This window comes from Balaenoptera physalus, assembly GCF_965194825.1.
Source record: "Balaenoptera physalus genome assembly, chromosome: 9".
Taxonomy (NCBI): Eukaryota; Metazoa; Chordata; class Mammalia; order Artiodactyla; family Balaenopteridae; genus Balaenoptera; species Balaenoptera physalus.
Window position 1 is genome coordinate 49,385,423 of NC_138888.1, and position 23,576 is coordinate 49,408,998.

The 23,576-nt window shown below is 38.2% G+C and overlaps 1 protein-coding gene across 6 annotated transcripts in view; it reads left to right on the top strand.

The window, feature by feature from the left end:
- Nucleotides 1–1,646: 1,646 nt before the first annotated feature.
- CDK19 (cyclin dependent kinase 19) overlaps nt 1,647–23,576 on the top strand; it is a 182,624-nt gene continuing 160,694 nt past the window's right edge. For 3 of the 6 annotated variants that reach the window (XR_014267520.1, XR_014267521.1, XM_082475291.1), the window contains exon 1: nt 1,654–1,917. Coding sequence is in view for 4 of the 6 variants with exons in the window: in XM_082475291.1 (XP_082331417.1) it covers nt 1,790–1,917 (128 nt within the window). In the remaining 2 variants the exon portion in view is untranslated. Of the gene's footprint in view, nt 1,918–23,576 lie in introns of all 6 variants that reach the window. The other 3 variants (XM_082475293.1, XM_082475292.1, XM_082475290.1) reach the window with 2 other exon arrangements.

Sequence of the window (23,576 nt, forward strand, 5' to 3'; positions counted from 1 at the left end):
CAGAAATAATTCTTTGCTACTTCCCCACGTGTCCTTCAAATAAGATTATTTAAATTTTGGCTGAAAACTACCCCCTTAATGACGCCTACCCTGACTCTTCTGGAAGTCCTCCTATTCTATTATTGCTCTTTGTACCCACATAGTTTTTAATTTGTTCGCATGTTTATTTTTTCAATACATTTTAGTCCCTGATGGAAAAGACCAATTTTCATCTGGTATCTCCAGCACTTATCATAGTGCCTGGAAATAACAGAAACTCGGATACTTCATGATTTACTTCAAGATCTGAGGAAGTTTCCCAGGAAACATTGTTGTAGTAAGTAAACAATTCCCCCCACCCCACCCCCACGCTTCTCTCTAGTTTTCCAGGTTTCTTCCAAAACCTAGCAGGCGGGTCACTACTATTAACTTTCCTTACCACTTCAGGTAGAATTGACTATTTCCTGCTCTATGCTCCCACTGAATGTGGTATGTAAGTCCCATCCCAGCACCAACCATGTTTAAGATTGCATCCCAAGCATTTGCTATGTTTTATGCACGCAATAATGAATCAACGTTCACCTTGATAAAGGAGACTTTCTTAAACATTCTAGGACAACGTCACCATTATGCATAAACCGTAAAAATTCCTTTACAATCCAACCCAAATGATTGTTTTCAAAACGCTGCGTTCCGCAGGCACCTTAATTGTCTTTAGACAGATGGCCAAAAGCTTGGCTGTGGGAATCACATATGGTAAGAGGAGACCATGACTAGAGCGCCAAGAAAAGGATGATTGGCTGACTAGGGCGCAGAAGTTACATGTTCTCTGGCCGATGCTAGAAGTAGGAAACCGCTGAATGTTCAGCTTTTGAAATACGGTTTTTGCATCGTAAAGAAAAAAGATTATCCTATCAGGAAGAACCTAGCACATGCAATTACCAATCAAGAGTCGGAAAGAAGCCAAAGCCTGGGGATACCCACGCACCAACGAGGACGTCATTCTCTCTTCTCCGCCAATGAGCGGCTGGATGGGGGCGGGGTAAGAGGCGGGACAATTGCTACAAAAAAACAAACAACAATCTTCAGTACAACTGCCCTAACCACAGTCCTTCCCTCGTAAACCGCTGGAGCAAACTGCTGGGCAAGGCGCTTGTTAAACACTTTCCACTCTCCTTCTCGCACGGGGGCAATTATAATAGAGTACCTTCCTTGCACCAGAAGAAGCGCCGTCTTTCCACCAGCTCCCACAGACTCGCAGAAAGCACACCGCAACTTTGAGCTTTCTACCTTCACAAGAACTGGTGGTAGTCCAACGCTACCTGAGGGGGGCGGTCTCAGTGCGCAGGCGTGCACGCCTTGTGAAGGTGGGGCTGTAGTGGCCCACGGCAGCCTGGGAGTTGTATTTCCTTCAGCCGCAAAACTCAAACCTTTCCTGAGGCCTGAGGAACTACATTTCCCAGGAGTCTCCGCGATCTCGGGGCGGGCGGGCTGGTTCGTTAATGAGCTCGAGGAAGCCGCGGCGCGGCCCACCAGGTTCCAAAACAAGGAAATGAAGGGGGGAGGCGGGACTGGGGGTTCCTGCGGGAGCCGCCGCCGCCGCTGCCGCGGAGGAGGAGGAGGTGGAGGAGGTGGTTGCCGCGGCCGCCGAGGAGTCCCTTGCTGAAGGCGGATCGCGGGGCGGCGGGCGACGCGCGCGCGCGCCCGAGAGGTGGCCCGAGAAGTGGAGCGGCGGTCGCGGGGGGAGGAGGAGGAGGGACTGAGCGGCGGCGGCCCCCGCGTTCCGGTGCCTCTATGGGGAAAGCAGACAATGGATTATGATTTCAAGACGAAGCTGGCGGCGGAGCGGGAGCGGGTGGAGGATTTGTTTGAGTACGAAGGGTGCAAAGTGGGACGCGGCACCTACGGGCACGTCTACAAGGCGAGGCGAAAAGATGGGTAAGAGCAGGGGCGGGGGGAGTAGGCTTGCTCGGGTCCTAGCTCTGCCCGAGACCGCGCGGGATGGGTGGGTCGGAGCCGGGTCGGGCCGTGCCCGGGGGGCGAAGCGGAGGTGGTCGCGGGGCCGCGTCCCGGGGCAGACTCTGAGGGACGTGGGTTCTGCTCGCCCCCCGCGCGGCCCCGTCGCACCCCTCGAACTCCCGCGGCGCAGCCCGGTCGGGGGGCGTAGGTCCGGTCCTGCGGGGCGCCCTCCGCGTGCATGGAGCTGGCGGCGGGACTCGAGTTGGGACCTCGGTGGGAGGTGGAGTTTGTGGGTGTCTGGTCTCCAGGGGAGACGCGGAGGGCTGGGAGAGCTCCGCCGAGGAGTTGCCGCTCCGGCCTTGGGCTGGTGACGGTCGTGGTGGAACTTCCAATCGGCTGAGCGCCTCCCGGGGGCGGCGGTTTGAAACCTAGCCGAGGAGTCCGTCGGACTGCCGTGCGTCTGGGTCGTCGCCAGCCTCACGGGTCTGAGCTGTTGGGCACCTTCGCCCTTGGGGCCAGCCAACCCGATGGCCCCTCCGCGCAGTCCCTCAATCCCAGTCGTATACCCGGCCACTTCTCCACGCCGCTTCGCCTGCCTCCGATTTCGATTTCTCATGTTCTCAATTCCGCACCTTTCCTCGAATGTAGGACCTTCTGAGAGATTAACCGCGTTTTGCTCGCAGAACTTCAGAGTTCGCTCTGGTAACTCATTTCCCCGCACCTTGGGTATTCTTAGGTCCTCCATTCCATCCTCTGCCAAATGACTGCGTGCTGAGGTTTATGGGGCACCTAGATTATCCAGAAAGGAATTCGAGTAACACAGAGCTGGGCCTGAACCTTTGTTTTCCTGGGAGTTGAGGGAGAATCGTAGGAACCCCTTAGGAAGCCCTTACTGATTGTTCTCGTAGGAGGAGAGCTGGACGTTGTATTGAGAATGCCTATCCTTCGTACTGGAGGGCACACGGCTCGTACTCCAGGACAGGTGGAACCAGTTCTCTGCCTGCGAAGGGTGGGTTAAAACCATTCGTCACCTCAGGGCCCATCCTGGCAGGAGTTCCCCTTCCCCGGAGTTGGGGAGCCCGGGAACATCTGCCTATCCCGCTTAAACTTTAAAGACGATCAAACTATGTGGATGAGAGTTTTTAGGATCGTAGCGAAACATTTCTGAATGAACTGAATATCAGCCACAGTGACATTAGTAAGACCTGAAGTGCTTCTTATCGTTCTGCACACTCTCTGGGTTGATTGATGAACTCTAGGATCAAAGCAGGTAGGGGGGTTTGTGTATGTGTGCGCGCGCGCGTGCGCGCGCTTGCTAATTTTATACAGGGAAGGAGCAAGCACAACTTTATAAACCTTTATCATAAAGTATGGTGAAAACTACAAGGTACTTTACAAGTGTAAAGGATTATTATTATTGCAAATAATTTTTTCTCTTGTAAGTGGACGGGCCCCATAGTACTCAGTTGTTTGTAAACTTTTCTCATAATTCCTTAGTTAATTGCCAGGTGTCCTTGGATGAGTGTCTTGGAATGTGAAGTACTGTAATTAACTTGTGTTTTGTTTTTGGAATATCCACTCTACTTGTTATACTGGTGTTCCTGTGAGAATCTTATCAGATATATTTGGGGAAAGCACATCTAGCTTTCCTATTTCGGCACTAGCATTACAAAACAAATCAGAGGTGCTGTTTTTCATACTCCTCATGCTAACTTTATAATATATTTGGACTGGAATTTTAAAAATGTATTTTAATTTTGTTTTTAAAAAAAGCTTTTTTTTTTTAGCAAGCAGCTTTTAAGAAAAGTTAAATTCTGCTTCTGAATTATATTTGAATAGCATGGGCTACAACAAAGAACAGATAATTTAATTCCCGCTTATATTTGTTCTTTTTGAATATTTTCCCCTCTAATAAAATTCTTGATTTGAATACACTTCCTTCTTGAGTGAAATTTGTTTAATTAGAATTAATAAAGCTTCTTTAGTAGAGTAAGATCAGTTTGTATATCTTCAAAATACATGCTTTTAAAAAAAACTTTCAGGATCTGAAAGCATTACTTTAAATCACTAAATTACATGTAAGAAAAATCGGTATAAAGGTTCTTTTTCTTGGACCAAGAGTCTAGTTGAGATTTAAGGCTTTATAGTAAACACCCACATTTCTTGTGGGTTGGTAGCAGGATTAGTTTTATGTTCATTGATACCGGCGATTTGAAAGAACAGAAAGTTTTTAGTGATGGTTCTAAGCTGATACAGATTCGCATAGTAAAGGATTTTACACTCTGATCATGGTAAATTACAGTATAGCTCTTTCCAGAATTTATTTTGGTTAACTCAGAAAGATGTATAATGCTATTTTAGGGAGCAAGAGAGAAATCACGTGAGTACCTTAAAGAGGAACTATTCTGGTGTATGTAATGTGGCATATAACCCCAAAATTGTTCAGGTCTCTAGAAGAAACACTGGAAGAAGTAATGTAACATAAAACATCATTAGAAAAGCCTCTGCTTATAGTTTAATACTATAGTTTACAGAACCTTAGAATGTTGTTTCCCTTGAAATATGACTTTAACTTAGGCTGTATTAATTATGCTACATAAATTTATAATGGACTGGAAATGCAAGATTTACATCTGGGTTTTTCACCTTTAATAAAAATGTTATTTGTTTTATCTTTTTGTTTTGAAGGAAGGGGGTCTTTTGACCCAACTATCCTTTTTTTTTTTTTAAAAAAAATCAGGCTTAGAAGTTATTTTTGAAGAGAAACCAGTTTAGAATATTTCTAGACTTTTTATGAGCAAGAATTTGTAATACAGTTTTCAGCATTAGGAAAAAGTCACATAACAGTATGGTTACAAACCTCAAGACCATATTTATCAAGTTTGAAACACTTCTTGTTTTGATTGATAAAGGAATATTGTTAAAAAGTTCTTTTGTGAATAAGAGGTTCAGGCAAACATGATTCCATAGACTAGTATTATGTCTGAAAACTGTTGTACCCAACAATACTACCATTGAACTTTGCAACATTCGTTTAGTCTTTTGAACCACTCCAATAAAAGAATGCTGCTTTTTGGAGTTATTTTGAAATATAGTAATTGAAAGTGAAATGGCTGACAGAGTTATCTTACTGAGTTTCAGTTTTGCCTTAGGGTTTCAGATGAGAAGTAGTTGGTAACTACGTCTTAATGTCTGTCATGAATCCTTCACAATAAATGTAGTATGTTTTTAACGGGTTTTTCACATTTTGTTCGTAGTTAAAATAGGTAATTGTATTTGCATCTTTTTGGAGATCTCCCAAAGATTAAAGATGTATCGCTATGATCATAGTATTTTAGAGCTTTCAAGAGTTTCAGATCATCTAGTCTAATTTCTTCTTTTTACAAATTAGAAAACCAGAGCTTTTAGAAGTCGTCATGCCCATAGTCTTGGCAAAGACAAGCCTGTAATCCAGATCTCTTGACTCTTGAGCTCTTGTATTTCCTAATGTGTTTTCCCTTCTAATACCTTGGGAGAAAAAACAAAAAAGACCACATTGCTTCCACTTTTGGCAATCTTATTGTATAAACTTCTTCCATGCAAAGGATACTACATCTGTACCGAAAAATATGGAAAAGGGAAAGTATCACATATGAGGGGCATTTTAAAAACGTAGGAGTTCAGGCCTGGAGATTCTACCACATGCAGTTGCTTCTCTTCATCTGGTTTCTCTTCATCTTCAGTCTCATTACTTTTGGCCATCATCTCTGATTTGCATAATAGCCGAATTGGTCTCTGCCATTAGTCTTGCCTCACTGTAGTCCAAGATCCAAGTTGCTGCCAGTGTTACAAAATAAAATCAATCATGTCATATCTCTTCTTGTAAAGCTGTAGATTCTCTGTGGCTCATACGGTTACATCAGATCTTAATTCCCTAGTTTGGCATGTAAAGCCATTTGCATTTGGATCTTAAAGTCTTTAGTCTTTACAGCCTTTACGCCTGCCACCACCTCCCTCCTTTTTTCCCAGTGTGTTCAAGCCATATGCTTCTGTAGCATTCAACTGCTCATTTTTTTCCTAAGATTTGCTAAGTCCTTTTCATGTCTCATTTTCTTTTTCTGCACTCAAACCAGAATGGTGTTGGTCTGCCATTCCTCTCTCTTCCTTCCCCCTCCCACAAACCTGGGAAACTCCTGCTCCCACTTCAATACCCAGTTCAGATAGCTTTTCTTCTAGAAGTCTTCCCTTAGTTACCCAGTGTACTCATTATCTGTGCTTCTGCCCTTCTTGGTCTTATGTGTATAATATCGCTGTGACACTAGTCTGCGCCATAAACTATTAACTACAAACGGATCATCATCATCCTGTTTCCAGCAACTTGTACAGGGTTGGGTATGTAAGCACACTCAAAAATTGTATTAAATTTTTAAAAAAATGCCCTAAATTGGAAAACATATATATATTTTTTCTGTTCTGGTAAACATACTTAACTGGTGTTTTCAGTAATTGTTTTGAAAGCCTGAAATATGGGGATGCTACATGAGATAAGCAGTTCAATGTAAATATGTAACATTAACTAGGTCTAGTGTAATTTTTTCTGTAAGAAATAATGTGCTGCTTTCCAAGACAGTTGATACATTTCTTTTAATAGTTTGATAAGTAACATGGGTAATTTTTTGAATTATTAAGCACTTTTTTTTCCTCTTAGGCCAGTTCTTCTAAAATTGCTAGACTGTAGTAATCTGTCTCTGTGCTCTTACTAGCGATGTTATAGAGATGCTTAGAAAACGTCAGCATTCAAACATATTTTAGGAAATTTTTTGGTATTATGGATTCATGTTAAAAAAACTAAATACTTTTATCACTTAGTAAATCAAGTGGACATCAGCTTGTTTAATTGGTTCTTTATGCACTGCAAGCCTTCAAAACTTTGTTTTTGGGGCCCAGGGGAATGTTCTTTTCAATGAAATCTGATTGTCTAGAGCACTGGCTGACAAACTTTTTCTGGAAAGAGGCAGAAACGAAATATTTAAGGTTTTGTGGGCCATACCTACCATCTATGTCACAATTACTTGAATCTGTCATAGTAGTGCCAAAGTATCCACAGACAATGTATAAATGAATACAAATTAGAATGTGTTCCAGGAGGAAAAAAAAAAAAAAAGGTGGTGGGCTGTATTTGGCTCACAGGCTTTAGTTTGCCAGCCCTTAGTCTAGAGCAGTGATGTCCAGTAGGACTTTCTGCAATGATGAAAATGCATCTGTGCTGTCCAGTATGGCAGCCACTAGCCACATGTGGCTCAAGAAATGCAGTTAGTGTGACCGAGAAACTGGCTAGTAGCTATGATATTGGACTTCTCAGGTTTAGAGTTTTTTGGAACAAGTGGCTTAGCAACACAATTCATAAATCCATGAAGTGACCTTTTAATAAAAATGTATAAATGATGGTGTGGACAAATGAAATAGGAAAGTTTGTATTTTTTCTTTCAAGTAATAGAAAATTTGAGGCTGAAATAGTTTGATAAAGCAAACTAATACTTGAACTGAAAAGCTATCAATTTGTGAATGGAATCAGTCAAGGATATTTGATTACTTTTGAAAAAAAAGTATTTCATTTTACAAAAAGAGCATATGTGTTTAGTAAGTAGTAAATGTGTGTGCATAAAAAAGCTTATATAATCTGGTTGCCACCCTCCATGTTTTGCGAAATCTGTAATTTGTGATACATTCAATGTGTTTGTTCCGAGTATTCTGATGCTTCAATAAATACTTCAATGGCAAAAAAAAAAAAAAAAGATTATACAATGTACTGTAAGCCTTCCCTTTCCCAGTCACCCTTTTCCCTTTCTAGAGGCAACCATTCTTGGTTTTCCTTTTTAGAGAGATTTTCTCAGGGGTGTGTGTGTTTAATGATAAATGGTAGTGTGCTGTACTGTTCCTGCTGTATATTTTTTAACCTTGTATATAACCTTGAAGATCATTACATATCTTATGTACAGAGATGCCTAGTTCCTTATAATAGTTTCATTATATTACATTGTATTGACTTACATAATTTATTTAACTATCCCTCTTGATGGACATTTAGGCTGTCTCCAGTCTTTTGCTAGTACACTGTGGTGAATATCCTTAGTAGGTACAGTATTTTGTGCATATTAGTATCGCTGTAAGTTAAGTTTCTAAAAGCTGCTTACTTTTGGAAGTAATGCCTTGAAATGATCTGCAAATATGGTGATGTACCCGATATAAATCTCTAAAGACTGGAGACAGGAGGGCTGAGAATAAGGAAGAGAAATGTAAGGCTTTAAAAATAATAATTATTAATACATACAAAATGAGTTCTAAATTATTAGTTTGCATAGGAAATGCAAGTTACTGTTTTAGCAGCATGGGAAAGACCATGTCAGTTTTAGATAGGAAAAAAGTAGATCAATGGAAAGCGTTTTTTTTTTTAGTACAATGGATGTCAATATTGATGAATTAAGAATTTTTACTTTTGTGTACTGTATTTTTGAACTGGATATACTGGATAAAAAGTTAATATGTGATGTTAAATTGTGTGTTTTGCAAAATTCTGAAGTAGTATAGGGTGGGTTAGACATCAATATAGAAGGCTTGAAGGCAATATATTGCAATTTGGAATTTTCTTGGTGGTAAATGATTAGACTAAGAGTATTCGACTAATGTGTTTTTAAAGATCACCTTGTTTGTTATCTTGTGATATTGTGACTATATAATTTAGTGCAGCTTTGGATTCCAAAATTAAAGGACACTTTGAACATTTTGAATTACCAGCATGACTATTTCCTTGAAAACAGGTCGTTTTTAAGGTCTAGAACCATAAAGAGGTAGCTAACAGAGCTATTTAAAGATTTTTGTCCATTTATAAATAGCTGATAGTCCAACACTTCCTGTAATAGCCATTTTGAGCATGCATTGTGCAGGATAAAAGAGAATCTCGAGAGAGAGGACAGGATGTAATTCAAGATACAAGCGTGCAGCAGTAGTTTTTTATTGAGGGTGTGAGTTCTTATACAGAAGTGGGTGATGGATCAAAGAGAAATAACCTGTAAAGTCCTCAAATAATTTATGTCCTTATAAAATATCTTTAATTTCTAATAGAGTCAGCCTTTCTAAAGGAAAAATATACCCTCCTTACAGAGGCTTTGAACTTGTATATTTTCTATTTAAAAATATTATTTCAGTGAGACTTTGTGGTTGATCTCAGTTACTAAGATGAATGTGGTCAGCATATGGATTTAATTACCAGGTAGGCCAGCTAACTTTGTTTTGTTCTGTGATCACAGACCAAAGCCCTGTCATGGCAAACTTTTGCAGATATCTATAGATATTTACATTTGGACAGAAAGGTAAGTCTATGGCTGCTGGAAAAATAAGGTAAAACTTTGGCTTCATAGGTGGGTTAGTTGCATCTTTCTGTAGAAAGGTTATTTCAGTTATGATTGTTAAATAAGCTCATTGGTGAGAGACCTAAGCAGTTTGAGGCACAAACTATTGTTGCTTTTTACAGAAGTTAGTTTCCTTTTCCCCTTTCCCTTTTACAATTATATTTGCATTTTTAAAAAATTAATTAAGTAACTTATTTTTGGCTGCATTGGGTCTTTGTTGCTGTGTGCGGGCTTTCTCTAGTTGCAGCGAGCGGGGGCTACTCTTCCTTGCGGTGCGTGGGCTTCTCACTGCGGTGGCTTCTCTTGTTGCAGAGCATGATTTCTAGGCATGCAGGCTTCAGTAGTTGTGACATGCGGGCTTAGTAGTTGTAGCTCGCGGGTTCTAGAGCGCAGGCTCAGTAGTTGTGGCACATGGGCTTAGTTGCTCCGCGGCATGTGGGATCTTCCCGGACCAGGGATTGAACCCGTGTCCCCTGTATTGGCAGGCGGATTCTTAACCACTGCGGCACCAGGGAAGTCCCTAATTATATTTGCATTTTAAGAGTGACTTGAACCTGAGTGAATCCTATTGTTTTGGATTTTGGTGCAAATTAAAAAACTGTTTGTGACCTTCCTTTCTTCTGGAAATTTATATGTAATTTGAGCTTGTGTAATTTAAAAAACCAAAGTTCTATTAACTAAGTTCTCAGCAATCTTTTCATCTTTATAGTATATTTGTATCAAAGTGGAACTATTTTTATTTTTATGCTATTAATATTTATCAAATTGGACTTCCCTGGTGGCACAGTGGTTAAGAATCCGCCTGCCAAGGCAGGGGACATAGGTTCGATCCCTGGTCTGGGAAGAGACCACATGCCGCAGAGCAACTAAGTCCGTGCGCTACAACTAATGAGCCTGCACTCTAGAGCCCGCGAGCCACAACTACTGAGCCATCGTGCCACAACTACTGAAGCCTGTGCTCCCAGAGCCCGTGCTCCGCCACAAGAGAAGCCACCGCAATGAAGAGTAGCCCCTGCTCGCCAAAACTAGAGAAAGCCTGCGTGCAGCAATGAAGACCCAATGCAGCCATAAATAAATAAATAGATAGATAGATAAATAAATAAATTAATAGTTGCACATGATTAAAAAACTCCCAACAGTATTTCCTTCTCACTGTCCACTCCCAAGCCGCCTTCACTTCTCAGAGATAACCAGTGTTAACTGTTTCCGTTTTAAGTTTTGCTGCTGCTTATCATTATAACTTTAAGTAGCATATGTATAATTCTGTCATGATTTATCAACTTTAGGCAGTTTCTGTTGTCTTTCCATCAGAAAAGCTGAGCAATTTTGTGAGATTTCACTATCCCCTGTTTTCCTTTTTCCCATCTCAACCTTCAAATTTATTACCTTTGTTATTTAAATTTTTTTGTGGTGAATACTTTTATGACTTTAAACTATAAACTTAAATTTCTTTTTCTTGGTTTGTCGATTCAGATATTATCTGTGGTCTTCCTCATGTGAATGTTAAGGGAAGTAACAAATTTTTTTCCTGTTCTTTTTCTCCATCTCCTGATTTTTAGAGTATAATTTTTATAGCTTTCTAGTTTATCCATAGCTTTTTGTCTATGGATTGATTTAAAAAAGTGAACAGTGGAAACCATTCAGCAGCTTTAAAATATTATGAGTATGAAATTACTTATTGCTGAATGAATTAGTATATTGAGACCCGTAGAGAAGGAAATGTAGGCTTGTGTACCAAATAAGTGCTGCTTGAAACAGTCCTCCAGGTATTAATGTCCAATGGATCTTCTTTATTTTGCCCTTTTTTCAAGTCTTCTGGGTCATACTCAGCTAGCAGTTTTTCTTTATATCCCATGGTTGGTTTTTCTTGGATTCTTTTTTGTTGCTGTTGGTTAGTTGAGGATATGTTGTTAAGTAGCTTTTTCATATGGGGTGTATAGATTTTCTGAGTTCTTGCATGTCTGATAGTGTTTTTTGTCCTCATACTTGATTGATAGTTGGGCTGAATATAGAATTCTATATTAAGAATATTTTTTTCTCAGAACCCAAAGCTGTTGCTTCATGGCTTCTGGCATTTCTTGTTGCTCATGGGAAGTTTCTTTCTGGAAACGTGTTTTTTTCCCTCTCTGGAACTCTTAGGAGTTTTCACTTGATCCATGCATTCTAAAGTTTCACCAAAGTCTGCCTTGAAAGTGTAAGTCTTTTTTTTTTTTTTTTCCCTTCATTTATCTAGCTTTGTTTCTTGTGTCTTTTACACACTATTTATTTTTTGAATAGATGATCTATGAACATAACTTCAACTTCAAAAGTTAAAAGGTGGTATTCAATAGCTTTAGTAGCATTCCTCCTACCTTCATGCCGTCACTTCCCTTTTCCAATCCTGCCAGTTTCTTATGGATCTTTTAAGTGGGCCCTTTCTTTTGTCTTTGGTTTAGGGCAATTTTTATCTCCTGTTATTTAGTTCTTCTTCTGTTGCCTCTTTTGTTCTCTTCTTCAGGTATGCTTATTAAGAAATGTTGACCTTTTATGCACTATATTCCCTGTCTCTTAAATTCATTCTCAGAATTTTCAACTCCTTCCCATCTACATTCTGGACGATTTCTTTTATTTAATTTTCTAGATTACCAATTTGGTCTTCAGTGGGGGTTGCTATTCTTTTATTCAGCACGAACTGGATTCAGGGGTCTGCCTGAATTCAACAAGGCATTGTTTTAATAAAATAAATAAATTCCCTGTTTATATTTAGGTTGTTTCTAACGTTTCACCATAATAAGCAGTTCTTCAGTGATTTTTTGGTTCTTTTTGCTATTTTTAGCTTTTCCTTCTTATTTTTCTTATAATCTGAGTGCTAGACCAAGACAATGGGAACATTTTCTGTTTTCACTCAGAGAAATTATATTTTACTTATCAATGTATAGGGAATTATAATCAATATAATAACTTATTGAATTCTACTTTGTGTCTGATGCTGTGCTAGCTGCAAATTTGAGGCCCCTGTGTTTATAATATAGTTGGAAGGATTGAAACAAAATCTCTGGTTCACATTTTCCTAAATTTGTAAAAGCTGGTTATAATTCTTTAAAAATTTTCTTACCCAAACAGCTATCAAGAAGGGCACAACAGAGGTCAGTCAGGATAGGCAGATGCACTAGTATAAGGGATTGCTGAAAGGGGAAAGGGACCATTAGAAATGTCAGTTAGCAAAGACTAACACTTTTTTTTCCCTTGGCCGTGCCTTGCGGCTTGTGGGATCTTAGTTCCCTGACCAGGGATTGAACCCAGGCCCTCAGCAGTGAAAGTGTGGAGTCCTAACCACTGGACCACCAGGGAATTCCCTCTTTGTTCCTTTTCTGACATTCTAGTCTTAGCTGAGGAGATCATTTACTTGCTGGTAGTGGCTGCAAACATGTATTTAAAACTTTTGAGAGAATACAGTGCTCCACAGAGACTACTATAGTTATTTATATAAGCAGGATAATTCCCAATGTCTGGAGTGTACTTCAGACCCATGGTCCCCAAGACCCAAACCAATCAGAATCAAGTAAGTCAAAGAAAGACTCTATTAAATAAGTAACTTTCTTAAGACAACTGGCTTGTTTAGTGATCTAATGTAGCTGGGTCTCAATTTTCCCGGAAGTGTCAATCCAAGTCCAGTAAGTGGTGTTTGGCCATGTCATAGATAGCTCCTTGCTCAGTTAAAAGATAATCAAGGGTTATTCTGTTATCAAGAACAACCTGGCCAGAGAGTCTAGAGATTTTTGTTGGGCAGCTGTTGCTTTAGCAGTAGTTTCTGCAGTATCTTTAACAGTTAAGGAGAGGTTCTTGATCGTAGCCTCATTTGCACTTACTCCTAGCCAAGGGAGAAGGGATCTGCCAAAGGAAGTGAATTTGAATCATGTATGCCTCCTGATAATTTAAAATTTAAGGTTTCTGTAGACCACACAGGCAGTTTTATTCTGGTTACCTTCCCTTGTGTCCCCTTCTTTGTAAAGAGCCTAAATACAGGTTTCCCTGTATTTAGGCTCTTTATAAAGGGGGGGTTAACCAGAGACAGGGAAATAGACCCCCAGATTTAGGGAGTATGACATGATAGAGGGGGACTGAGTATGTTCCAAGAAAGTGAGGCATTGGACGTCAGGGAGAATTTTGTGACAGGCAGAACTATAGGATCACCAGAATCATGGCAAATTCAACAGTCATTTGGAAGTTGGATTGCAGTGGCCTGGGGTATGTAGACAATGGCATTTTATTTCCAGTCCAGAGCATGGTGAAAAGTGTACAAAAGAATCATAAATACCTTCATAGTGTAAGAATTAGGAAAAGGATGGTCAGAGAGGGAAGGAGGAATGGAAAGAAACTTTCCTGATCTGACATTTTAGGAGGAAGCAGTCTACATAGATGTTGGCTACTTCATTCCCTAGTCATTTTGATTTCGAAGCCTCCAGCATTTGCACAGGACAAGGTGTCAGGTGGAACCTTCTTCAGTTGTAAAATATGTACCCAAGGTTTGACACCTTATAATTTACAGCGGTGTCAGTGGTAAAGAGTTCTTGGTAGGGTCTTTTCCATGAGTCTCACTTTTGCAAAAGCATCAGAGTAAAACAATAACTGTCTGTAAATGACAAAAGACTTTAAAATGTCCATTGCTGAAGATCTGATGAGAGTTCATTATTGACAAGGAAATTTGGTTATTTCTGTGACACAAAACATTTTAAGATTATAATTAGAACTATAATCTTACGACTAATACTATTCTACCAGGGCATATCAGGTTTCTAGGAATTTCATACAATTTCTAGAACACTTATATTGATACAAAGTTTAGCATTACTTCTTACTTGACAGTGCTTCCCATGTAATTTAACATATCAAGTAAGCCTAACTAGTTTAATATCTCTCTTTTTATGAGGAGAGAGAACAAATTTTTTTGAGATGATCCAGGGGCCCTCTGGAAAATCCCAAAGTCAGTTGGAGGTCAGAAAGACTTCATTTAGAATTCAATATTGGGAAGTTTGTCAAAATATCAAAAGGTTTTGAACACTTGACTAAAAAAGATCACAGATCATTATGAAACAATAATTAATTATCCATTTAATCAAAGTGACAATTAAGGATTTTAGGCAAATACAGAAGACTACATAGTTCTGAGAAAAACTTTAATATTGAGAAAACTGGGTTTTTTCAAGTAATCAAAGACCTGGTGATAAAGATAACACGAAGCACAGGAAATTATTTTGATAAAACACAAAATTGTTACTTTCTAGGCAGATTACTTAAAAACGGAAACCTTTCACAGTAGCTTATCAAGAGCAGAACATTAGTCCAATGAAGCTTTCTCTTTTTAGCAGATGAAAGAAAATTAAGTTTTAGTTTTAAATATAAGTACAGTATAGGTATTAAAGCTTATTTTTAAACTGTTATAATTCAATTTTTAGCCAGTTTGACCACACAAGATCCCTGTTCTCTCTCCCTCTTTGTCTGTCTCCCTCTCTCCTCAACTTTTTGTGTCCATTATTTGTCCCTTTTTCTTTTCTTTCCCATTCTGAAATAACCATCTATACTTTAGGACAACATTACCTTCTTTTAACCAAAATATATCTCCTTTTCTCATACATTTTCTTTTTGAAAGCACACATCCTACTTTCCTTGCATACAGAGATGTTTCCCTTATTATTTCTAGTCATTTTAATTACTTATATTAGAATTTTTAATCCTTAAAAACCTGATTTCCAGTGAAAATTAAGAAGTAAACAATTGTGAACTGTTACTGGCAAATTTATGAATACATTTCGTAATTTCTTAATTAAGCATATTCCTCCTCATATTAAATTTTACAGTGTGACACAAAACATTTTTAATAAAAGACCCAAATATTTTTAGTTCCTCTGTGAAAGGAAGCCCAAAGTTGGTAAACCTGTGTTCAGTAGCTAATGTTTTAGTATTTTATCTTATTTGGAAATAGTCTAGATATTCAATGAATATCCATCATTTAACTTATCTCAGTATATCTTTAAGGTTTCAAGTAACCAAAGAGATTTTTATTTATTTATTTATTTTTATTAATTTTTATTGAAGTATAGTTGCTTTACAATGTGTTAGTTACCGAAAAGATTTTGGAAACTATTTTTAAGTACATATACCATAAAGCACAATTATTGTTGAAGTTTATTTACAAACTTACATCTATTTATGTCACTTGTTCTTAACAATTAAGTTTAGATTACTCATGAGAATTTCATGAGACATTAACAGCTAACTATCATCTTAAGTTACCTTTCTTGCTGACAAATTCTGTAACAGATAACATGAGCTTGACTTTTGGTACCTTTGTAGAGTAAGTTTTATATTTAATGTTGATAACTCTAAGGACTTGCCTGTTTTAATTAAACCAACAAACTTACACTGGCTTTTATTTACTAAAGATTTATTCTAGATCACATGAACTTGAAAAAAGTGGGTTTTTAAATTTCTGAACGCATACTTGATTTACATAGCACTTGTTTGTTTTTAAGCCAATTAAATAGAGCTTTTTACAAATTAATTTTAGCAATATCATCTGAAGGTAGGAAAATATCACCCATCTATAACATACACGCATGGACATTCATAAACATTCAGACTGCAAGCAGATCTTGTAGCTTCCGTTCCAACATTTTAGCTATGAGATAGGTATGATAATGCAAAAATCAGTAGATTATAAAAGAACAGTTGGGTCCAAATTGTGTTTCTGGCAGATGGAATAAGTTAAGGTTACCTGCTCAGATGCTTAAATTTTTCACTAATATTTGTGGAGAAGACACTTAACGATTTTTCATTCGCCTAGTTTCCAGATAACATTTCACCCCCTTTTTTTCTTTCCTTCTGATAAGAACTACCTCCCTGAAGTTCGCATTTCAAAGACAGGGCCTTCAGTTTCTAGAGAAGACCAGGCAGAACATTTATATCTTGAAGGCACAGAGAAAGAATGAACGTTCCTCCTAGAAGGACTTTTGTTTCCTAAGGCCAGAATGTTAATAATACCTATAAACCTTTTGAGATGAATAGGGGAGGTTTTGGGATTGGTTAAAAAGGATAGGTAGGTTTTGAATTTCTTCTAGAGCTGCATTTATAAGATGAGGACAGTTATTTTTAATTTCTTGAAGAATTGAGTTGCAACCAAAATGACTTCAAAGGGCTGACCCTCCCATCTGACTGCATTATTTTCAGTTTGCTTCTTTATGTCAGGGAGAAGATCTTCAACTAAGATAGAAATCAAAAGATTCCTGTGTTCTAGATCTAGACCTATTTGTCTTTGGAGTAGTTTTCCCCACTCTGTGGACATAGTTTCCTTTCGTTTCAGCTTAGGGGAGAAGGCCTAAAAGAAAGTTCCTGTCAGGCTTTGAATATCAGCTTACAATTTGGCCAACTTCTGACCACAGAGCTACTTTAAAAAAATCCTTTCAAATATCTTATCAGGTTTCAATTGGGACTAACAGTAAATATTCCTGGCAGTGTTGGACAACCCCTTGGACTCAAGAGGCATCTCCAAAGAGGATGCAAAATATACTACCTTTTCAAGAGCCTGAGTCACTCTCAAAGATACCCAGAAGAAAGAAAGAAAGACTTAGACAATTCTCAGGACAAAAAAGAGACACACAAGAAGGCAATAGGTGTCTCTAGGAGAGAACGGATTAATAACCAGTGGGTGTGGATTTGGAAAGGAAGGGACAACATGAAATTTTACCTTTCTCTCTCTGGCACTACAAGCATATATTCAGGAGAGCTGACTCTGGTAAGATTCTCATCCTTTGCCAGGTTCTGACGATTTCCCCAGGATCCCATCTGCAGACTTCAGAGTGGGGGTTAAAGTAGAGAGTGTACCTTTGGTATCTACCAGAATTTGGCAAGGTTTTCCATTAATTTTAATTTTAGTTTCCCATTGGATGTTTAAAGGAATAACCAGAAAATCCCCCAGGATCTTGTCAACCCTGAGAGAGGCCCACATGGGGGCCCACCTTTGAGGGTAAATATGGGGGTGTCTGTAAGGCCACTAATGGGGAGACTTTTGTTTATGGTCTTGTAGTCTCTTCAGAGTGGAAAGATGATTCAGACAGAGGATTAGTAGAATGAGTGCTCAAGTAAAGTAGGATAGAGGGGAGTAGTAGGAGTCATGTAAGTCTTGTAGTCTTGTTTTAGGTACCTCTTGTGTCTTTAATTTTTCATTAGCATTTTACTGTAAGTCTTTCAATGAAGCTGTTTTACTTATTTATTTTAAAATATTTATTCATTTATGTATTTGTTTATTTGGCTGTGTCGGGTCTTAGTTGTGGCCTGCAGGATCTTTAGTTGCGGCACGTGGGATCTTTTAGTTGTGGCCTGCAAGCTCCTTAGTTGCGGCATGTGGGATCTAGTTCCCTGACCAGGGATTGAACCCGGGGCTTCCTGCATTGGGAGCATGGAGTCTTAGCCACTGGACCACCAGGGAAGTCCCCTCAATGAAGCTATTTTAGAATCTTGAAGCCCTTTGGAAGCTTCTGCATGTTAATTAAAATAGGTATCCCATTCTGTTCGTTTGCTTTGGAGTCCTTGCTTTCAACTGCACTTTTTAAATGATTGATCTTGTTTAGTTGGAATGTTCCCCTTAATGACCATTATAATTCTAGGTTGTCTTAGTAAGATTTTGCCATTTTTGTAGATATCAACAGCTTGCAGGACCATAGTTCTTAGAATTAAAATAAGCAGTTGTATCAGAAGGTGATGTGCTCAGTCCTTTGAAACTTGAGGATCCTATTTCTTTACCTATACTTTGGGTCTCTCGGAGCAAATTAATACCTAAGAGGGATGTGCTGCTTGGTTGGGGATTTTGTGATGTTTTACAGTGTATCTTGTTGCACAGAAATTTTCTTGAGGTTGGTGGGTGACCTAGTGTTAATCTAACCTGTTCCATGACCAACTTATTCTAGCATGGGTGTCTTAGAGCAGTGAGTACTCTTAACAACTTTTTTTTTTTTTTTTAATTTTTATTTATTTTTTTTATTTTTTTAAATGGAGAGGTATCTTTATTTATTTATTTTTGGATGTGTTGGGTCTTCGTTTCTGTGTGAGGGCTTTCTCTATTTGTGGCAAGCGGGGGCCACTCTTCATCGCGGTGCGTGGGCCTCTCACTATCGTGGCCTCTCTTGTTGCGGAGCGCAGGCTCAGTAGTTGTGGCTCACGGGCCTAGTTGCTCCACGGCATGTGGGATCCTTCCAGACCAGGGCTCGAACCCGTGTCCCCTGCATTAGCAGGCAGATTCTCAACCACTGCGCCACCAGGGAAGCCCTCTTAACAACTTTTAAGTACCTGACCTGTACCCATCAGTGTTGTCACTTTGGCTTCTGAGATTCCCATTCACAGTAGATCTATTATTCCTTTACCTCATGTGCATAGTAACAGAAACCAACAGTAACCAAGGAAATGGAACTGTGGACACCAGCAGTAACCAAATAGATGGTATTGTGGACTTGCCAAGAGAAGGCCTTAGATGTTCCTAAGTGCAACTGTCGGTAGTTCCTAAAGTAGAATTTTGGACTGAACCAGTAGATCCCAACAAATGGGCACTGTGGACTAACCAAGGGCTAGGGACTCGGGTTCCAGGTGGAACTGTCTGGCAGCTCAAGCTGACCCTCCAAGCCTTGGACTGGGAAGCCAATTAGATTGGGAGCTCAACACAAAGAGAAAAGAGCTCAGAACCAAGAGGAGCTTACCGATGGCTCTTGGAAAGACACAGAACTCAAAGGGTTCACAGTACCAATGCCTGTGTTTCTCATCCATGAAGTTATCAGAAGTCTCCTTTGGATCCCATCACTGCCACCAAACTTGTTTAAAAACAAAATTCAATTGTGTATATTTTAAAAATCTTATTGGATTTATTCAATGATTCATGAATTGGGCAGCATTCAATCTTAACAGAAAGGAGCTCTAAGGAGCTGTACAAAATGAAAGACTTCTATAAGCAGAAGGGAGCAGGAACAAGGACGTTATACTAGGCAAGTAAGCAGATTGGTTATGGCAGGGTCGCTTTCCTTTAGGGGATGGCAGGGGTCTCTCAGGCAGATTACCTAACTAGTGCTGATCAAGTGATTCCTGATTGACTAGTTTAAGATTCCATTTCTGGGTTGGGGGGGCAAAATTGTAATTAAGTCTCGGTTTGTTAGTGTGGGGCTTAGCATAAGTGCCTCTGTTTTGGGCCTTTTGTCTTATTTTTTACAAAACTTAGTTATTACCAAAGTGCTTAATGATAAATACAGTTAATGAAGTATCACTGTCTCTCACACTATGTAAAGACTTTACATAATTAACCAATACAAATTTTGTAGACCTTTAAATCCGTATAAATATAAAGGTTTAAAATTTAGATGGGTAAAGATGGGCTTTTAAATAAAGCCATATTGCATTATGGGGGTCCTTATCTTTTTTGTACAAATGAAAGGAAAACACAACAGAGAAATTTGGTGCTTGTAAGAGAACAGGAGTTAGACATATTAAATTTTACATATGACCCTTGCTCCACACCAACTGACTAAGCTTTTGGGTCCAGTTTATTGAGGTTGTAAATTCAGTGCCTTTATCAGAAAGACATTTTCCAGTCACAAAGGCCTTTAAATAAACAAAGTACTTTTGGGTTCAAATGATTTAAATAAAGTTTATTCCTTCTTAAAGAACCACTTGAATTTTCCTTTCTCAGAGAGGGATTTTTACTTCTGATTCTCAATTAAAGATAAAGATATAAAGATATAAAGATACAACTGTGGTATAAGGAAACCTTGGAATTGGAAACTCTTATTTCAAATCTGGGCTGATACTCTCTAGCTGTGGTATTTTGGTAAAATATATCTGAATCTCAGTTTCTCCACCTGTAAAATTTATATGATGATAAATTACCATCTCATGTGGTCGCTATGAGGAATATAAAAGTCCCCACCAAAGTATTGGTTTATTTTTTCTCCAAAAATATAAGGGGTTTTCCACAGTAAATTTCCCTGAGGCTTAAATTAGCAAATAAAAAGGGTAGGTATTGAGTAAAAATTATAGTCACCTTGTAGTTTTGAAAATGAGGATTAACCATATTAGGTTCAGCAGGAAGATAGAATTTTTTTCCCCCATCTACAATTAATTGTTATAAGAAACTTTATTACATTAGGAAAGAAAAATGGATTCCATGATGGGCTGTTTTACTTTTAAGCCTTCAAAATAAAGAAAATAAATGAAAGAGGAGAGTCTTATTTTTTTTTAATTAAAATTTTCTTCTTATAAATAGAACATGTTTAAGAAAAATTAAACAAAGATAAGTACACACACACAAATTGTTAACTCTGAGATGATGGATGTGTTAACTACCCTATTGTGATAATCAGTATATACACATAAATCATCACATTGTACACCTTAAATTTATATAAATTTATATAATTCTCAAAGCTGGAAAAAAATAAAGATAAGCAAAAGGATTCAAATAATTCATAGATGAACACTGAATGGTGTAGTATAAAAATACATGTTTTTCTGAGCAAATATATGCTTTTCTCAAGAATGTGATCATATTCTGCATGATTTTTGGTAACTTGTGTTTTCTGTTTAACGATATATAATGGATATTGTCTCAATTCATTAAATGTTCTTTTTCAGCAGTGGTTTTCTTTTCAAGAAAATCTATACCATTCCCATATACAAACCTTCCATCAATAATAGCATCAATTATATGCAGTTATTCTTGAGGGTTTGGGTTAAAAGTCTGTTTTCTGACCTTCTTTCCTCAGAAAGTCACTGTTCTACGTTTTAAATGACTTTCTCCATATAGATGTGCCATTATTTGTTTAACTAGTTTACTTTGTTGATTGATGCTTAGGTTGTAACTTCTTATTATTACAGGTAGCACTGTGATCAACAGATATTTAGTTAAAACTTTGTTTTTCTGAGAGAGGGAATTTCTTTTTTAAATTAATTAATCAATTTATTTTTGGCTGCATTGGGTCTTTGTTGCTATGCATGGGCTTTCTCTAGTTGTGAGAGCAGGGGCTACTCTTCATTGCAGTGTCCGGGCTTCTCATTGCGGTGGCTTCTGTTTGTTGCGGAGCACAGGCTCTAGGTGTGCAGGCTTCGGTAGTTGTGGCTCATAGGCTCAGTAGTTGTGGCACACGGGCTTAGTTGCTCTGTGGCATGTGGGATCTTCCCAGACCAGGGCTTGAACCCGTGTTCCCTGCATTGGCAGGAGGATTCTTAACCACTGCACCACCAGGGAAGTCCCTGAGAGAGGGAATTTCTAAAGTGAAAAATATAAAGTGAAAAGAGGAGAGAGTACATAAATCAAACTGTGCTCAACAACATTTGACTTTAAAGTGGTGATTATGATTAGGAACTTCAAAGTGAACTGGTGTTTCTTAGTGTTGCCTAGTATTACTATATTGATCTGCATAAAGTTGGTGTTTTAAGAACATAATTTAATTAAAAACTTAAAAAATCTCAAAAAAAAAAAATCTCTTTCCAGATGTACTTAAAGGTAGTGATTGCAGTTAAGACTCTGTGCTTCCAGTGCAGGGGGCGCAGGTTCAATCCCTGGTCGGGGAACTAAGATCCCACATGTTGCAGGGTCAAAAAAAAAAAAAAAATCATGGAATCTTATATCTTGTTAAATTGCTTGCCTTAAAAGAAGTCCAGAAACACTAAATACCTCCCTTAAGATCACATAGTATGTTTCAGTTTCTAATATATTGGTGTCCTTTTCTAATTCCTACCCCAACATTCTTACCTGTAACAAGATGTCTAATATAAATGTAATGAGAACTATTTGCCTGTGGAGCATCCATGATGATTACTGAAGAGATTGATGAAGGCAAATTACTTATTGTCAGTTGTCAGGGTGCACTTTTCCATAAACTTTCTAAGATACTGATTGATTGATTGATAAGTTACTGTATTTTTCATCAGTAAAATATTTATTTAGGTCCATCATAGCAGAGGCTTTTAATTTATTTTTTGACAACCTAGTGGTTTTAGTATATTCACAGAGTTGTGTAATCATTATCAGTATCTAATTTTAGAACATTTCATCACCCCCAAAAGAAGCCCTTTACCCATTAGCGATATTCCCTATTTCCCCATTCTCCTAGCTCCTGGCAGCCACTAATCTTCTTCTATCTCTACGGATTTGTCTAATCTGGACATTTCATATAATTGAAATCATACTATATGTGATTTATTTCTGACTTCTTTCACTTAGCATAATGTTTTCAAAGTTCATTCATGTTGTAGAATGTATGAGTACCTCACTCTTGTAAGTGGCCGAAGATTATCCCATTGTATGGATATACCATATTTTGTTTATGCATTCATCAGTTGATGGTTATTTGGGTTACTTCCACTTTTTGGCCATTGTAAATAATGCTGCTATGAACATTTATGTAGAAGTTTTTGTTTGACCATATGTTTTAAATTGTTGGGTCTATACCTAAGAGTGGAATTGCTAAGAGTGGAACCTAAGGTTGTATGTTAACTCTATATTTAACCTTTTGAGGAACTACCAGACTTTTGTAAAGCCGCTGCACCATCTTACATTCCCAAATGCAATGTGTGAGGGTTCCAGTTCCTTTGTTAACATTTGGTATTGTCTGTCTTTTCTATTTTAGCCATCCTAGTGAGTATGAAATGGTATCTCATTGTGGTTTTGATTTTTATTTCCCTAATAACTAATGATATTGAGCATCTTTTCATGTGCTTTTTGGCCATTTGTGTATAGTCTTTGGAGAAATGTCTGTTCAAATCCCTTTCCCATTTTTTTAATTGGGCTGTCTTTTTATTCTTTGTTGTTGTTGAGTTATAAGAGTTCTTTATATATTCTGGATGCTAGGCCCTTATCTGATTTATGATTAGCAAATATTTTCTCTCATTTTGTGGATTGCCTTTTCACTTTCTTGATCGTGTCCTTTGAAGCACAAAAGGTTTTAATTTTGATGATGTCCAATTTATGTCTTTTTTTCTTTTGTTGCTTGTACTAGGAAACTGCCGCTTGATCTAAGGTTGCAAAGATTTACTTTTTTGTTTTCTCCTAAGAGTTTTGTAGTTTTAGGTCTTATATTTAGGTCTGATAGTGTTTTTTTTTTTTCCAATTAAAAAAATTTTTTTAAAGCAAAGGGACATGTGACAAAGTTCCGTCCTTTAAGGATTTATAGTATATTGGGCTAAATTAAAAATATACAGTGAAAAAAGATAACATGCAATATCATTCACTCATTT